This window comes from Podarcis bocagei (genome assembly GCF_964188305.1).
Source record: "Podarcis bocagei genome assembly, chromosome: 7".
Taxonomy (NCBI): domain Eukaryota; kingdom Metazoa; phylum Chordata; class Lepidosauria; order Squamata; family Lacertidae; genus Podarcis; species Podarcis bocagei.
In genome coordinates this window covers 84,199,980-84,215,821 of record NC_138132.1, presented here as the reverse complement: position 1 = coordinate 84,215,821, position 15,842 = coordinate 84,199,980, and the positions used below count along the sequence as shown (strand labels likewise).

Here is a 15,842-nt window from a genome sequence, read left to right as displayed (position 1 = left end):
TCCATTAGCCAGGGAAAACCCAGGGATCTTGTTTCTTCCAATGACAGTAGTAAAGCTCGGAGGACCAGGATGGGGCTGGGCTAGCCGAAGGGAAGCTCCTGGCAGCACTCAGAGGGGAAATGTTATGTACTGAGTTAAATAGGATCCAAAATGCAGCAGTCTGATTGGTCCTAGAACAATGCAGCAGTATGATTGGTCCGCAGGAGCCATCCAATCCAGCTCCAGGTGGAAGTGAATCCGCAACCTGATTGGCCTACAGGAGAATCCTGGAATTAGCCAATCACGTGGGGCCCATTGTGTAAATAATGTATATAAAGCAGACACCTTGGGGGGACTTGCATTCCTCACTAGCATGAGCTGAATAAAGAGCATGAAATCCACTCTTGACTCCGAGTATGAGTATATTTCAGGAAATGTACAGGTGACCTTAGGCAGATGTTGGTGGACCCCAACTCCCAGCAGTTGAGGCCAATGGGGTAAATGGTCAGGCATGATGGGAGTGGTAGTCAGATCACTTCTAGAGGAACAGAGGTCTCCTGTCTCTACTTCCTGCCTGACTCCATCCCCACTTCCTGCCTCAACTCTATCAATCTGAGCTCCTCCCATAAACCACATCCCTCCCCATTTCTTATTTACCGCAATGGAAGAACTAAGTCGCACGAGCATTATTTTGGGGGCGTTTGCAAAACAAAAGCAGCCTGCAGCATCTACCCGCTCTCCCTCCTACGCAGGTGAAAGGTGGAATCTCCACCCCTCCAAATGCTGGGTTCATGGGATCATCCCATAGGTGGTTCTGGGTTCCAGACCACAGATACCCTAGCTAGATCTGGAGGGGGGTCAAAGATGACATGTGTCAACAAAGCAATAGCCTATCTGGAGAAGGATATTTTATATAATAATCAAAAGATTGTTTCCGTATAAGGGAAAATCTTATGAAAATGTACTATAGGTGGTACCTGACCCCTGTAAAACTTGCAAAAATAAATAAATCAAACAATAACAAGTGCTGGCGATGTAAGGAACAGATAGGAACATACTACCATATGTGGTGGTCCTGTCTAGAGATACAGAGATTTTGGAACATGATTTATGAAGAGATAAAGAGATTGATAAAAACTACATTTAGCAAGAAACCGGAAGAATTTTTACTAGGAATGGTTTCAGATAATATTCCCCAAAATAAAACTAGGCTATTTATGTATGCAAGGTCAGCAGCAAAGGGTTATAGTGGCAAAGCACTGGAAAGACACAAATACACCCACTGAAGAGGAATGGGTAGTCAAATTGTGCGAGTATTTGGAGCTCGCAAAGCTGACAAATGCAATAAGAGATAAACCTAAAAAACTGGTGAAAGAAGAATGGGAATGTTGAAATAATTATTTAGGGGACAAGGACTCAAGAAGAAAGATCTGGCTATGTTTAGAATGATACCGCATAGAGAAATGCTCCCTGATACCAAGATGAGGGATTCCTTTGGAATGCAGATAGAAAGAATTGGTAAGAATAATGATCTGTTGTGAGCTTGATGGAAGTGTACAGTAGATGAGCTTTCCTGCTTTGGCTCATCTTCCTTTTTCTTTTTCTTTTTCTCCTATTTTTCTTTTTTCTTTTCTTTTATCTTTCCCATAGTTGCTTATGTTCTGTGTCATGTACTTCGATATTTTTTGTAGTTTTTTTAGTTTTTTCCATTACTATTAAGGAATTTTCCTTTGTAATTTTGGTCGTCTATATTTATATGTACTTGTTTAAAGCAAAATAAATGTAATACTACTACTACTACTACTACTACTACTACTACTACTACTACTAATAATAATAATATAAATAAATAAATAATAAAACAAAGCACTGTGGGGCTAAAGACCAGGCTGCCCTAATGCTTAGCCAAGCTCAGAGTCTGGGACCAAGTCGAGAAAGCCAGGCAGGTGCCCCCATGAGCAGAGGGAGGAGGGCCACCCCTGACCACTGGTCTTGCCAGCTAGGGATGATGAGAGTTGTAGTCCAAAAACAGCCAGAGACCAAAGTTTGGGAAGCACTGCTCTTGCTGAAGCAAGGATGGGGAACAGCTGTGGCCCTCCAGCTGTTGTTGGACTCACAGCTTCCAGCAGCCCTAGCGAGAATGGCCATGGTTGGTAGGGTGGGAGCAACATCTGGAGAGGTCCTGTCAGGGGCTCCTTGGGGGCAGGAGGCAAGAGGGAAGGACGAATTCTCGTTGCTGAGAACCAGGCACCCCATTTGTCGGGGGCATTGGGTGTCCCCACCCAGGCAGAGTGTGTGGAGCGGAGCCTTAGGGGGAGAGAGTCCCAGAAGTTGCCCCATTTCACTTTTCACAGCTTGGCCAGAGGGACCCGCCAACCATTTGGACGTCTTCGTAGTTTCCATTTGGTTACGAGCCTCTTGCCTCGCTCCTCATGTACCTTGGAATCGCGGCTTCTGGACCTTGAACAGAGACCTGTTCCTTGCTGTCCATTAAGAGTCACTGCTGTCCTGTGTGTGTGTGTGTGTGTGTGTGTGTGTGTGTGTGTGCTTGTGCGTGTGTGGCGGGAGCCTGGCCTTCCCCATCCTTGAGTGAAATGCTCTCGTAAGAACACCGGAGGGCAGCACTGTCCAACGATCTGATTCTGAGTGTCGTAAACCAGCTAGGACTGTTTTAGTAGTATAGTGGTACCTTGGGTTAAGAACTTAATTCGTTCTGGAGGTCCGTTCTTAACCTAAAACTGTTCTTAACCTGAGGTACCACTTTAGCTAATGGGGCCTCCTGCTGCCACTGCACCGCTGCCACGCGATTTCTGTTCTCATCTTGAAGCAAAGTTCTTAACCCGAGGTACTATTTCTAGGTTAGCGGAGTCTGTAACCTAAAGCATCTGTAACCCGAGGTACCACTGTACAGTCATACCTCGGGGTACAGATGCTTTAGGTTGCATTATTTTGGGTTATGGAACTGCCAAAACCTGGAAATACCAGAATGGGTTACTTCTGGATTTTGGTGGTCATGCATACACCAAAGTGCTAAATCGTGCTTTGTGCATGCGCAGAAGCACCGAATCACAACAAGCACGTGTGCAGATGCGCCGCTACAGGTTGCGAACATGCATTCCACATGGATCATGTTCGCAACCTGAGCATCCACTGTACTCTGCCCTTCTTGGCACTTAAACCCAACTGAGAAACAAAACAAGTTTAAGGACACCTGTGACATTAAGGCACAGGTGGGGAGCTGTCAGCTGATGGACACACAGGTGTGGTTTGGGAGAAATGATGCCATGAGCCAACTGGTGAGCCCAGACTGGTCCACAAGCTGGAGGCTTCCTATAACCAGACAGATGGGGCCTGCTCCCATGAGTGCTGGCCCTATTGCATTGGGGGAGACAGCCCCCAACCCCTGCAAAATTACCATCTGGGGAAATGTTCCCCTGGAGGAACTGCAGATTCAAGACACCCAGCATACTCTGTTGGGTCCTACCCACCACCACCCTTCAGATCCATCAAAACCATCCCAAGCCCCAAGATACTAGTGAAAGCCCAGACCTAAAGCTATCATTCCCATGTGGCAGTTTGAGGTCTCCCTTGCCTGAATCCTCCTCGGAAGACATGTGCTGTGGACCAGAACCCTCCAAGTTCTCCCAGGAAAGGATGGGCCAGCATGGGTGGAGGGGAGTAGAAAAGCTCCAGGACTGATGCAACACCTTATCTAACTCAGGTCCCTGTGACTGTAGCTGGTCCATGGAATGGTTCCTCAGCCTTGATGGAGCAGTGGTGTCAGAAGTGGGATATGTGCCTGTTTGCAACTTGGGTGGTGGCTCCTGTATGAGTTCATTCTCCCCTCCCAGGTTTTGCCAAGCCAACTGTTATCCACGTAGGAACATGTGGTGTCAGGTGTGCGTGCAGGAGCCAGGCCCTGGGACCAATAGGACTCTGCAGGACTGGGGCCTTCCGAAGTTTGTTCTGAAGAGGCAAGGAGTGGCTGCACAGGTGAGGCCGATTGGTAACTCACAGCACCTGGTGGCAAGAGCCGGGAAGGGATATAAGGTCAGCATGTTCCCTTCGGCTCTTTGCCACAGCAATATGTTCCCTGCCTTGCTGAGTTTGGTTCCTTGACTCCTTGCTTCTAGATCCTCGGACCCCTGACTTCGTGACTCCTTGTTTCCTGGCCCTCGGACCCTTGGCTTCTTGACTCCTGGCTCTCTGACCCTCGGACTCTTGGCTTCCTGGCTTCTGGACTCCCGTTCCTGCTCCAACCCTGCTGTCTTGCCCCTGGTCCCAACGTCCCCAGCCGGGACTTCAATCACCCATAAACCAGACCGTGACACATGTACTCAATGAATAATTCAACACAAATACAATTTTGGAAATGTTTCTCAAGTCACGAATGAATTCTTTCACACAAAGAGGACAGACAAGGGACTGGGAACACCAAGAAGACAAGAACTGTCAGGAAGCCTGTGAACACCCCAGTTTTCACGGTGAGGAACAAACAGAGCTGTGAGGAGAAGGAAGCCCCACTGTGTACCATTCCAGGCCCGTAGAAAGGGACTCTCCCGGGCTTCAATCTTTTTCCTCTCCATGAGTGATGATATGGACGAGGTTCTTATAGTCCAGGTTGCCGGTCACATCGGGAGGGAAGGCTGCAAACATTTGGTCTATCTGCAGGAAAGAAGCAGGCAGGGAAAAGTTCTCTGGAGGGACATTTTATCCAACGTTGCACTGGTCATACCTGGAATTGCAGTCCTCTAATTGCTTCGACGGATGCTCAAGCAGCACAACCCTATGCACATTTATTTAGAAGTAAGCAAGCCCCGTAAGGGTGGCGTTGTGGGTTAAACCACAGAGCCTAGGACTTGCCGATCAGAAGGTTGGCGGTTCGAAACCCCGCGACGGGGTGAGCTCCCGTTGCTCGGTCCTTCCTCCTGCCAACCTAGTAGTTTGAAAGCACACCAGTGCAAGTAGATAAATAGGTACCACTCCGGCGGGAAGGTAAACGGCGTTTCCATGTGCTGCTCTGCTTCGCCAGAAGCAGCTTAGTCATGCTGGCCACATGACCCAGAAGCTGTATGCCAGCTCCCTCGGCCAATAAAGCGAGATGAGCACCGCAACCCCAGAGTTGGTCATGACTGGACCTAATGGTCAGGGGTCCCTTTACTTTTACCTTTTAAGCCCCTTAAGATAGGTGGTCAGTGGGACTTACACCCAACCAAGTGTGCATAGAGGATTGCACTCTTAATCAACCCAAGCTCTAGCCTGCAATCTTATGTGCAGTAACCTGGGAATAACCTGCACTGACATCAATGGGCTTTATATCTCAGTAGACATGCATAGGACTGCATTGCCAGTCAATTAGCAGCAGGGCAACCCTATGCCTGTTTCCTTGGAAGTAAGTCCTTCTATGTTGTCATTGTGTTTAGACAGGGAGTCTTATTATCCTTATTAATCCTGGGGGGTTTACTGTAAAAATACTGCTGAATGCCTGCTGGTGCCCCGCCAGCAGAAAAGCAACATTACTCAGCCAAGAATATTTAATACGAATATATGAGGAGCCTACTGGATCAGGCCAATGGCCTGCACCTAGCCCAGCACCCTGTTCCATACGGACGGGGCTGCTGAGATGAGAGCACAGAGTGAGAGCACAGTCTTCTCGCTTGCTCTCACAATACTACAATTCCCAGGGTTCCCTGGAGGAAAGCAGAGAGAGGCCCCTTGGTCCATTTATCTCAGGATTGTCCACACTGTCGGGTAGTCTCAGGTAGGAGACTCTCCAAGGTCTCAGGTAGGAAACTCTCCAAGGTCTCAGGTAGGAGACTTTTCCGGCCTACCTGGAGTTGCTGGGAATTGATCCTAGGATCATTTGCTAGCAACGCACGTGCTCTGCTGCTCAGATATGGCCTGTCCCTAAAAATAAAGGGAGCTGCTAGAACTCAACGTTCTTGACGCAGGATGGAATTAAGTAAGCTGGAAGGTGTGTAGAGGAGGGCAACCAAGATGTTCAAATGTCTAGAAACCAAGCCTTATGAGGAACGGTTGAGGGAGTTGGGGATGTTTAGGCTGGGAAAGAGGAGATATAACAGCCATCTTCAAATATCTGAGGGGCTGTCACATGGAAGGAGCAAGCTTGTTTTCTCCTGCTCTGGAGGGGAGCACCCAAACCAATGGCTTCAAGTTACAAGAAGAGAAGAACTTTCTGACAGTAAGAGCTGTCTGACAGTAGAACGGACTCCCTGGGAAGGTAGTGGACTTCTTGGAGATTTTTAAGCAGAGGTTGGATGCCCATCGGTCAGGGATGTTTTAGTTGAGATTTGAAACATTGCAGGAGGTTGGGCTAGGCAGGGAATGGCCTGGTTGGCCCAAGGGCGTGCAAAAAATGCACTTCACTCAGTGTGATGGCCTGGGATTCGGACTCGGAGGCTGAAGCTGAGGGATCCCAGCCTGCACAGGATTCCCCGCCTCCAGAACCAGCTGAGCCGGGGCTGGGGCCTGAGCCTGAAGGGTCCTCACCTGTGCTGGGTCCTCAGGTGCAGGCATCAGCTGAGTCTGCTCTGGCTCCTGATGTGATGGAGGACCCATTGCCTGCAGGTGCTCCACTCTCAGCCCCGTCAGAGGAAGCTGAGGTTGCCTCTGGGTCCGGTAACCCTCCAGCCTCTCCTGAGCTGCAGAGGCTCAGGGCAGAGAGGTGGAGGGAACTAAGTTCCCGAAGGAGGAGTGCTCACCTCCAGGCCAGGAGAGGCGAGTCACCAGAGGATTGGGGCTGCCCTATGCCTCGGGCAGATAAAAGCCGGCCAGCCCCAGTCCCAAGTTGCAGGAGCAGCCTTGTTGGTTGCTAGTTCCTGCCTGAACTCTGTCCTGCTTTCCTGCCTGAGCTCCTGACCCGCCCTGGCTCCCTGCTTGCAAACCTGTTCCTGACTTTGCCCAACTCCCTGCGCTGCACCCAGCTTCAGCTACAATGGACTGCCTCCACGCTGCACTTTCGACCACAGACCGGACTTGGACCTCGTCTCTCAGGTAACCCACAGGACCAGCACATTCTGGCTCGGACTGGATATGAGCCCACCTGCTGGTTCCTGCCCTGCTTTGGGTGGCCAGGCAAGGAACGCAGGCTGCTCTGGGCACCTTGGCAGAGGAACGCAAGGGGCAGGGGCACTGATACGGCTCCTTACCAAAGGTGCAAGGGAGTCTATGTATGCCCCTGGCTTGACTAGATGACCCTCAGGGTCCTCTACAGTTCTACAATTTATTCTAGGAGCATAGGAGGCAGAGCAGTGGTCTCAGTATTGCACATCATGATGGACAGCAGTGGTCCAGGACAGCAGTTTAACCCAGTTCTACATGCAGAAGCATAGCTGTCAACTTACAGATTTGAAAATAAGGGACCAGCAGCCTCGAAAATAAGGGATCAGCAGACAAAATAAGGGATTTTCCGGGCACAGGTATGTTCAACCTCTGAGCCCCTCCGAGCCAAAGGCAGAAAGCCCAGCCAGCAGCCAAACGAAGTCTCATCAATAAGGGACAGCAGCGGGACATGGCACTGGGATAAGGGACTGTACCGCCAAATAAGGAACGCTTGACAGCTATGCAGAAGCCAGGCACTGAATGCTAAACTGTTCCTCTTCTGTTTCTGAGCTCCTGCCCTCCCATTTAGCCCACTCAATGCCTGCCAGTCCCCAAGCTCCTCTTACCTCCTCCTTCGAAAACCGTTCTCCTTGCGTCATCAGCATCTCCTTGATGCTGCAAGACAAAGCAGGGGACAGATGGAGGACCACGAGGGAGCAAAACCCCAGAGCAAAATGACAAGGAAAGCTTTGAGAGGAGCAGAGGCTGCAGCCATTTAATTGAAGGGCCTGAGAGACAGATGGCCCTCGCATCTCGTAATCAAAGCTTGAAACAGGAAAGGATTCACTGTGAAGCTTCCAAAATCAGCACCAACCTCATTTCGGCTAGCATCTTGTTCTCAGTGGCCAGCCAATGCCCCAAGGGGAACCCACAACCAGGATGCAAGCGCGGGAGCAATTTTCCCTTCCTGTGGCTTCCAGAAACTGGTATTCAGAAGATTTACTGCTCTGACTGTAGATACAGAGCGTAGACACCATGGCTAGGAGCCATCGATAGCCTTTTCCTCCATGAAATTGTCCGCCCGCCCGCCCCCCTTTAAAGTCATCCAAACTGGTGGTGATCCCTGCCTCATGTGGTAGGGAGTTCCACAGGTACTTACTAGTTGGCCTTCAGGCCTTTGCCTTCTGGATCGAACACTTTGAAAGCGTTCAGAATAGTCTCTTCTGGATCCGCACCTGGAAGTCACAGAAAAGAGATCTGGAAACTGAAATACCTATGGGAGACCAGCCTGTTCTCTCCACCACTGTGGGGGAGGGTGTTCTTGCATTGCTGGGGGTTGGACTAGATGACCCTTGGGTCCCTTCCAATAATACTACTACTACTAATAATAATAATACTGTCAGGGGTTCAGGAGCAGAGGCACAGGAAAGGGAGGAAACAGAGAGCGAGGGGGAGGAATCCGAAGGAAATATGAGCGATGACAGCGGCCCGAGATCTCTGAGTCTTTCCAGTGAATCGGAAGATTCACAGAAAGGGGCGCCAGTGGTCAGAGCAAGGGGGCGCCTAGGGGGACGCCCCAGGAAGAAGGGACCAGAGGGGACTCAGAGAGCAGCAGTTGGAAATCGGGACCAGCTTCCCCGCCAGAGCGCAGTAGGGGGGAGGGGTCCCAGGTATCGGGATCAGGCGGCTCGCCGCAAGCGGGAGGGCATGAGTCAGGATTGGCCACACCTCCATCGGGGAGCGAGGAAACGGTCAAGAGGAAGGTTGAAGGCTGGGCGCGCGCGCCAAGTTCAAATGCACAGGAAGGCGGCACAGTAAGCAGCCCGGATAGGGAGCCAGGTCCTAAAGCCCGCCGCAAGGAGGGAGAAGAGTCCGGGGGGTCCGCATCAGAAGAGTCCAGGAAGGAAGAGACCACGGGGGGTAGAGGGACCCAGAGGAGGAAGGAAAGACGGAAGAGGTGGAGTAAGGCTAGAGTATTAAGTTGGTGTACAGGAGGCGGAGACTCAGACGGAGCTTCGCCGGTCTAGCTTCTAAGACGTAGAGCTGCGCGCTGCGGCTTGAAAATGGAAACTGTAACTCAATAAAGACTTTTGTACAGTACTGCCGGCTAGCGTGGTCCTCTGTGAGCTAGGACCTGGAAGCGGCTCTGACAAATACTAATAGTAATTTATTATTATTTATACCCCGCCCATCTGGCTGAGTTTCCCCAGCCACTATGGGCGGCTTCCAATCGGGTGTTAAAAACAATACAGCATTAAATATTAAAAACTTCCCTAAACAGGGCTGCCTTCAGATGTCTTTTAAGATGTCTTCCTTCACATTTGAATTGGAGGGCTTTCCACAGGGCGGGCGCCACTACCGAGAAGGCCCTCTGTCTGATTCCCTGTAACCTCGCAGTGAGGGAACCGCCAGAAGGCCCTCGGTGCTGGACCTCAGTGTCCAGGTAGAACGATGGGGGTGGAGATGCTCCTTCAGGTATACTGGGCTGAGGCCGTTTAGGGCTTTAAAGGTCAGCACCAACACTTTGAATTGTGCTCGGAAACGTACTGGGAGCCAATGTAGGTCTTTCAGGACCGGTTTTATATGGTCTCGGTGGCCACTCCCAGTCACCAGTCTAGCTGCCGCATTCTGGATTAATTGCAGTTTCCGGGTCCCCTTCAAAGGTAGCCCCACATAGAGCGCATTGCAGTAGTCCAAGCAGGAGATAACTAGAGCATGCACCACTCTGGCAAGACAGCCCACGGGCAGATAGGGTCTCAGCCTGCGTACCTGATGGAGCTGGTAGACAGCCGCCCTGGACACAGAATTAACCTGTGCCTCCATGGGCAATTGTGGGTCCAAAACGACTCCCAGGCTGCGCACTGGGCCTTCAGGGGCACAGTTTCCCCATTCAGGAGCAGGGAATCCCCCACACCCACCCACTGTCCCCCCAAAACAGTACTTCTGTCTTGTCAGGATTCGACCTCAATCTGTTAGCCACCAACCATCCTCCAACCGCCTCCAGGCACTTACAACTCTATGATTTTATGTGTGTGGCAAGGTGAATGGAGCAGGCAGTGAGGAGATGCCAAGAACCTCTTCCCAGAAGGTGCTCCTTGCTTGTGGCATGGAGGGTGGCAGGGAAACACCTTCTACCCTCGTCTCCATTCTCACCTTTAAGTTTTTCCCCAAACATGGTCAGGAACACTGTGAAATTTATAGGCCCAGGAGCTTCCTTGACCATGTCGTCCAGTTCTTCATTCTTCACATTCAAGCGTCCTGAGGAAGGAGGGAAAAATGACAGAGTAGAACAGGCATCCCCAACCTTCGGCCCTCCAGATGTTTTAGACTACAGTTCCCATCATCCCTCACCACTGGTCCTGTTAGCTAGGAATCATGGGAGTTGTAGGCCAAAACATGTGGAGGGCCACAGGGTGGGGATGCCTGGAGTAGAAGAACTCTAGGGGAGATACGTCAATGATCCATTCAAATATCAAACTAATAATAATAATAATTTATTATGTACCGTATTTTTCGCTCTATAACACGCACCCGACCATAACACGCACATAGTTTTTAGAGGAGGAAAATCCGTAGGCATGCCACCCGTAGGCATTCCCTCCATAACACGCACAGACATTTCCCCTTACTTTTTAGGAGGAAAAAAGTGAGTGTTATGGTGCAAAAAATACGGTATACCCCACCCATCTGGCTGGGCTTCCCCAGCCACTCTGGGCTGCTTCCAACAAAATATTAAAATACCGTAATACATCAAACATTAAAAGCTTCCCTAAACAGGGCTGCCTTCATATGTCTTCTAAAAGTTTGGTAGTTGTTCTTCTCTTTGACATCTGGTGGGAGGAAGTTCCACAGGGAGGGTGCCACTACCGAGAAGGCCCTCAGCCTGGTTCCCTGTAACTTGGCTTCTCGCGGTGAGGGAACTGCCAGAAGGCCCTCGGCGCTGGACCTCAGCGTCTGGGCAGAACGATGGCGGTGGAGATGCTCCTTCAGGTATACTGGACAGAGACCATTTAGGAATTATCACATTAAGCCTGTGCAATAGGAGCAGGCAGCTTGCCGCCTTTTGGGGGACTATAATTTCCACCAGCCCCAGTCAGCAGAGCCGACAGCCACATAATTTGGGGTGATGGGTGTTTTAGTTCGAAAAGAGAGCACCGTGTTGGCCACACCAAATTGAGAGACCCACCCCCAGACCTTTGGCAACCGACCCACTGCATCTGGTGGCCCACCAGAGGGCTGTTTTGTTACCTGGAACTGCAAAAATTAGGGTTGCCGGGCACACAGCAGGCCACTATAAATAGTTCACAGGGCTCATGAGAGGCAGTGTGGTGTAGTGGTTAGAAAGCTGGACTGGGATCCAGCAAGCATTCAGATCCATGAAGCCCATTGGAACTGGCCTTGGGCCACTTTCTGCCTCCCAGTCTCACCTCCCTCACAGGTTTGCTGTGTAGATTAAATGAGCAGGAGGAGATCCATAATGAGCTCCTTGGAGGAAAAGGTGAGATATAAATGCAGGAAATGAATGAATGAATGAATGAATGAATGAATGCAGACTGGTTTGGGCTTGATGGGTTACAAGTCCTGCTGAACTTTCAGAAAGATCCCAGATCTCTGAACAGCAAATGATTCAGATTACTGCATGCTTGGTTTTTCAGACTTTGTGGGAATCGACATTTTGAACTTAAGTTGGTGGACCTGGCAGAGAATTTTAGTTGGGTGGTGAGAGAAGAGAAAATGTTGGCAATTGAAATAGGCCTTTTCGTTGGAAAAAATTAATGCATGCTGTATGTATGTCTATTTTAGGCTGCTCTTTGGGTTTTTTTAATCCAACTTGAGTCCTATTCAGAGCCGACCCACTGAAATTAATGAACCCAAGAGGCCCCATCTTCTCTATGCATTTAAAGCAGAATCACAACACTTCAAACAGGCGTGGTCGCCCCTAAAGAATTCTGGAAGATGTAGTTTGTGAAGGGCAGTGGCGTAGCGTGGGGGTGCGGGGGGGGGGGGCGGCTGCACCAGGCGCAATATCTGGGGGTTAGGGTTAGGGGGCGCAAATCCATGGGTTAGGGGGCGCAAATTACTTGCCTTGCCCCGGGTGCTGACAACCCACGCTACGCCACTGGTGAAGGGTGCTGAGAGCAGTTAGGAGGACACCCTATCCCCCTCCCAGAGTTCCCAGAGTTCCCTAGGAAGAGGAATACACTGTCTGGGAATTGTAGTCTCTTTATAGTGGTATGATACTGCTTTAAATGTATACAGTGCAGATGGGGCCTAACTCAGGTCAGTGGCATAGCGTGGGGGGTGCAGGGGGGGCCGGCCGCACCGGGCGCAACATCGGGGGGGGCACGCGCTCGCACTCGCAGCTCTCTGCCCCTGCTAAAATCCATGGGTTAGGGGGCGCAAATTACTTGCCTTGCCCCGGGTGCTGACAACCCAACACTATCCGTGGTAATTTGGGGGCGCTGGGCGGATATTTGCAGCCCAGCGCCACATCTGCAAAAGACGGCCCTGCATGGAATCACAGAATTGTCGAGTTGCGAAGGGACTCCCAGGGTCGTTATTACTATTATTAATTGATTATTTATGCTGATGCAGCTTGATGCTAAGCAATTTGCCAAACACAAAAACCAATTGCACCACACTGTTAAAATTTGGAACAATTGGGGGGGGGGGGAAGAGTAGCTAAAATACAGAACAAACCAATCCTATTAAAACATTAACCAATAAACATTTACCGATATATGTCCAATATCATGAAGGTGGCGGACTCTCCTTTATTGGAGCTTTTAAAGCAGAGGTCTGTCGGGGAATCTTTAGCTGTGATTCCTGTATGGCAGGGGGCTTGGACTAGATAACCCTGGGGGTCCCTTCCTGCTCCACAATTATATGATTCTATTAAAAGAGGCCATCAAACAAGAGGCCTTTTAAAGCATCCCATTAAATTGTTTGTACCCCACTCTTCATTATTCACACAATCCCAGAGGGAGGGCTTATTCCCCCTTAACTTTGTGTTTTCCAGGCATTGCCCACACTTTAAAACTCCATGTCCGACTGCTCTTTCTCTGACTGAGCTTTCTCCCTGAAAACCCGCTCTTTCCTGCTGAATTGGCACAAGCAGCAACCTGCAGAAAACCCGAATTGCCATTTGTTGCGCTTCCGCTTTAAAGGGTGGGTTTTTGCAGGGAAAACCCAAGGCAAAAGCACAGTTCAGTGTGAATAAGCCCCAAGGAACAACTTTTAAAACACAGCAAATAAACATTTCACTTAAATATAAAACCAGACCGTATACTAACAGCTTAACTGCATCCACCGAGAGAGTGGCAGCACGTTCTGGGAGCCTCCTTTCCTGGTCCATCTCAGCTGGTTTTACAGGTGAGTGTGAACCTGTAACCACTATTCTGTGGACTTCACTGGAGGGCAACATTTGCTTATCTAACAAATAGACAGGATATGGAACGTGAGGTTGCTCATTTTCTTCTCTTCATTAGCGTTTGTGTTGCGTCATTTTATACTACGAGCCTTCTACAATTTATAAGCTACTTTGGAAGCCTTTTTTTTACTTAGAAGCATGACCCACCTCCATAAATAAATCTGCCTTTGAGGTCAGTCCACCCCAGTATTCTCCACAGCAATTCAGGGAGTTGCGTTGTGAAGAATTGGACCCTGAATCTATCTAGCGCAGTGCTGCCTACATCTACAGGCTGGACTTTCAGGTTGTGGTCTCCAAGATCTCAGATCAGGGTCTTTCTCAGTTGCCCATGGGCATGCTGGGGACTCAGGCTGGCACTGTTTTCGAGCTGGGCACCTGGGGAAATGGCCAAATCCTCTTGGGTAGCCTTCATCCTCGAAGTTTGTTGCCAGAACCACAACTTGCGGAAGGAGTCAATTCCACAGCCTCACTATGAATTTCAGGCACGTCCAACAGGTAGATTGGGATCTACCGGTAGATCACTGGACGTCTGTGGCAGATCACCAGTACATCACTGACTCCCCCCAAAGAAGCTCAACAACTTTGACCTGAACTCCACTGCCAGTTTTTGACTCTATGAGTAGATTGCAATCTCTTGGGAGTTGCCCACCCCTGAATTATATGAAGGACTTTCCTTTGGTTCTGTCCTGAACCCCAAACCATTCAGCTTTAATTGGATGTGGCTGGGTGGGGAGCATACATAAGATGCTGTCTTAGACTGAGTTTGACCACTGGTCCGTCCCACCCAATCTTGTCTACACGGATTGGCAGCAGCTCTTTCATAGGAGACACACCTTTTATAGGAGACACGTTTTAGATTGTAGGTGGACTCTCCTGTTTTTAAGCTTTTATGGGGAGAGGGGTTGTCTTTTCTTTATAATCATTATCCGGATTTAACTTGCATCTATACATCATGTGTGTTTAATGATATTCACACTTTGGGTTCCCTGCCCTGGAATCTTTGGGTGAAGGGCGAGCAAGGAATAGTTCAAGTATACAAATGAACTAGTTAAAGAACCTGCGTTCCCACTAACTTGTGGGATAATTTTTATGCTTCCAAAACTTCAGAGAACAAACACGAGCTGCTGTAAAGCTTCTCAGCCTCTCTGATTCAAATCAGCTCCCCCTGATTCATGTAGGCTGCGGTCCTTACCCCACTTACCTGGAAGTAAGCCCACTGAATTCATGGGAATCGTGTAAAGGAATGTGCTGTGAATCTAGCCTTGAACATCCTTGCAAAGGGGAACCTGAGACATTGCCCAGATTCACCTGTTAAGCAGCTCTTCTTCACCTGAGATCAATAACCAGCCTGCTTTCCCAATATTTTCTGGTACCTGTTCTCATTCTATCCTCTGCCCTCTGTTCTCTACCCCAAATATCCCCTCGCTGTCCCTCTTACTCACCATGTCTCAGACCAAACTGTGCAGCCCACAGTCTCGCTCCAAGAGGAATCTTCCAGCTGGTGCCCCCCGCACTCCGGCTGCGGAGACAATAAATAGAGCCCATCCCAGATTAAAAATAAACCCATCTCCACTTTTGGCTGTGGCAGGTGAGTTAGTCCCCCTTTCTCTCTCCAACCCCCCCCCCCATCTCCTTTCTCTCTTCTTAAATAACAGCTCATTGTCATGCGGTGACATGTGAGACGGACAGAGGCCTCCAATGTTAGAGGCATGCCGGGCGCCCGGACAGTTTCTCCTTTTAAGACGTCGACGCAAGTCCTGCTCGGTGGCTGAATAATAGCTGGACACCTGCGTGGGTCAGTTTTTCCTGGATGTGCAGCTGGAGGGGCAGCAGAAGTGTGTTTCTCTCTCTGTGTGTGTGTGTGTGTGTGTGTTAAATGGCACACCAAGCAGAATTACCAGCCGGCAGCGATGCATTTTGTGTCTGTGTGTGCATATCAGCCTTCAGCAAACTCAGGGGCCTCCAGCTGTTTGGAGTTATCAATCCCTGGTGCAGCTATATGATGGGAGTTGCGCAGTGGTACCTCGGGTTACAGACGCTTCAGGTTACAGACTCCACTAACCCAGAAATAGTACTTTGGGTTAAGAACTTTGCTTCAGGATGAGAACAGAAATTGTGAATACTTATTGCAAAGTACTGGAAGACACAAGATCTACCCACTTTGGAAGAATGGCAGATGAAGGTGATAGACTATATGGGACTGGCAGAAATGACTGGCAGAATCCGAGACCAGGGAAGGGAGAGGGCGGAAGAAGATTGGAAGAAATTCAAGGACTATCTTGGGAAATATTACAAAATTAGTGAATGTTAGAATGATGTTCGTTAGAAATTAAAGTGGTTATCAGCTGTAATGATTAAGATAATTGGGGGG

General features: G+C 49.6%; 2 protein-coding genes across 2 annotated transcripts in view; both read right to left on the bottom strand.

The window, feature by feature from the left end:
* Window positions 1–15,052, bottom strand: part of LOC308591559 (myosin regulatory light chain 2A, cardiac muscle isoform-like) — a gene marked incomplete at its 3' end in the record, with an annotated part of 50,531 nt that extends 35,479 nt beyond the window's left edge. The window contains exon 1 of the mRNA XM_081202326.1: window positions 14,914–15,052. Within this exon, the coding sequence (XP_081058452.1) occupies window positions 14,914–14,916 (3 nt within the window). The 5' untranslated portion in view covers window positions 14,917–15,052. The remainder of the gene's footprint in view (window positions 1–14,913) is intronic.
* LOC308592043 (myosin regulatory light chain 2, ventricular/cardiac muscle isoform-like) lies at window positions 4,339–10,324 on the bottom strand. The gene is made up of 4 exons (XM_081203312.1): window positions 10,195–10,324; window positions 8,201–8,276; window positions 7,668–7,716; window positions 4,339–4,644 (listed from the first exon to the last, which is right to left on the bottom strand). The coding sequence occupies exons 1-4, from the start codon at window positions 10,262–10,264 to the stop codon at window positions 4,546–4,548; spliced, it is 294 nt and encodes a 97-aa protein (XP_081059438.1). The 5' UTR covers window positions 10,265–10,324; the 3' UTR covers window positions 4,339–4,545.
* Window positions 15,053–15,842: the final 790 nt, after the last annotated feature.

Excerpts from the sequence above, each read along its gene's own strand:
- LOC308592043 (XM_081203312.1), bottom strand. The coding sequence starts at position 10,264 with ATGGTCAAGGAAGCTCCTGGGCCTATAAATTTCACAGTGTTCCTGACC. Across the intron at positions 7,717-8,200 it reads AAAGGCCTGAAGGCCAACTA|CATCAAGGAGATGCTGATGA; the intron begins GTAAGTACCTGT and ends TTTGTCTTGCAG. Across the intron at positions 4,645-7,667 it reads AACGGTTTTCGAAGGAGGAG|ATAGACCAAATGTTTGCAGC; the intron begins GTAAGAGGAGCT and ends TCTTTCCTGCAG.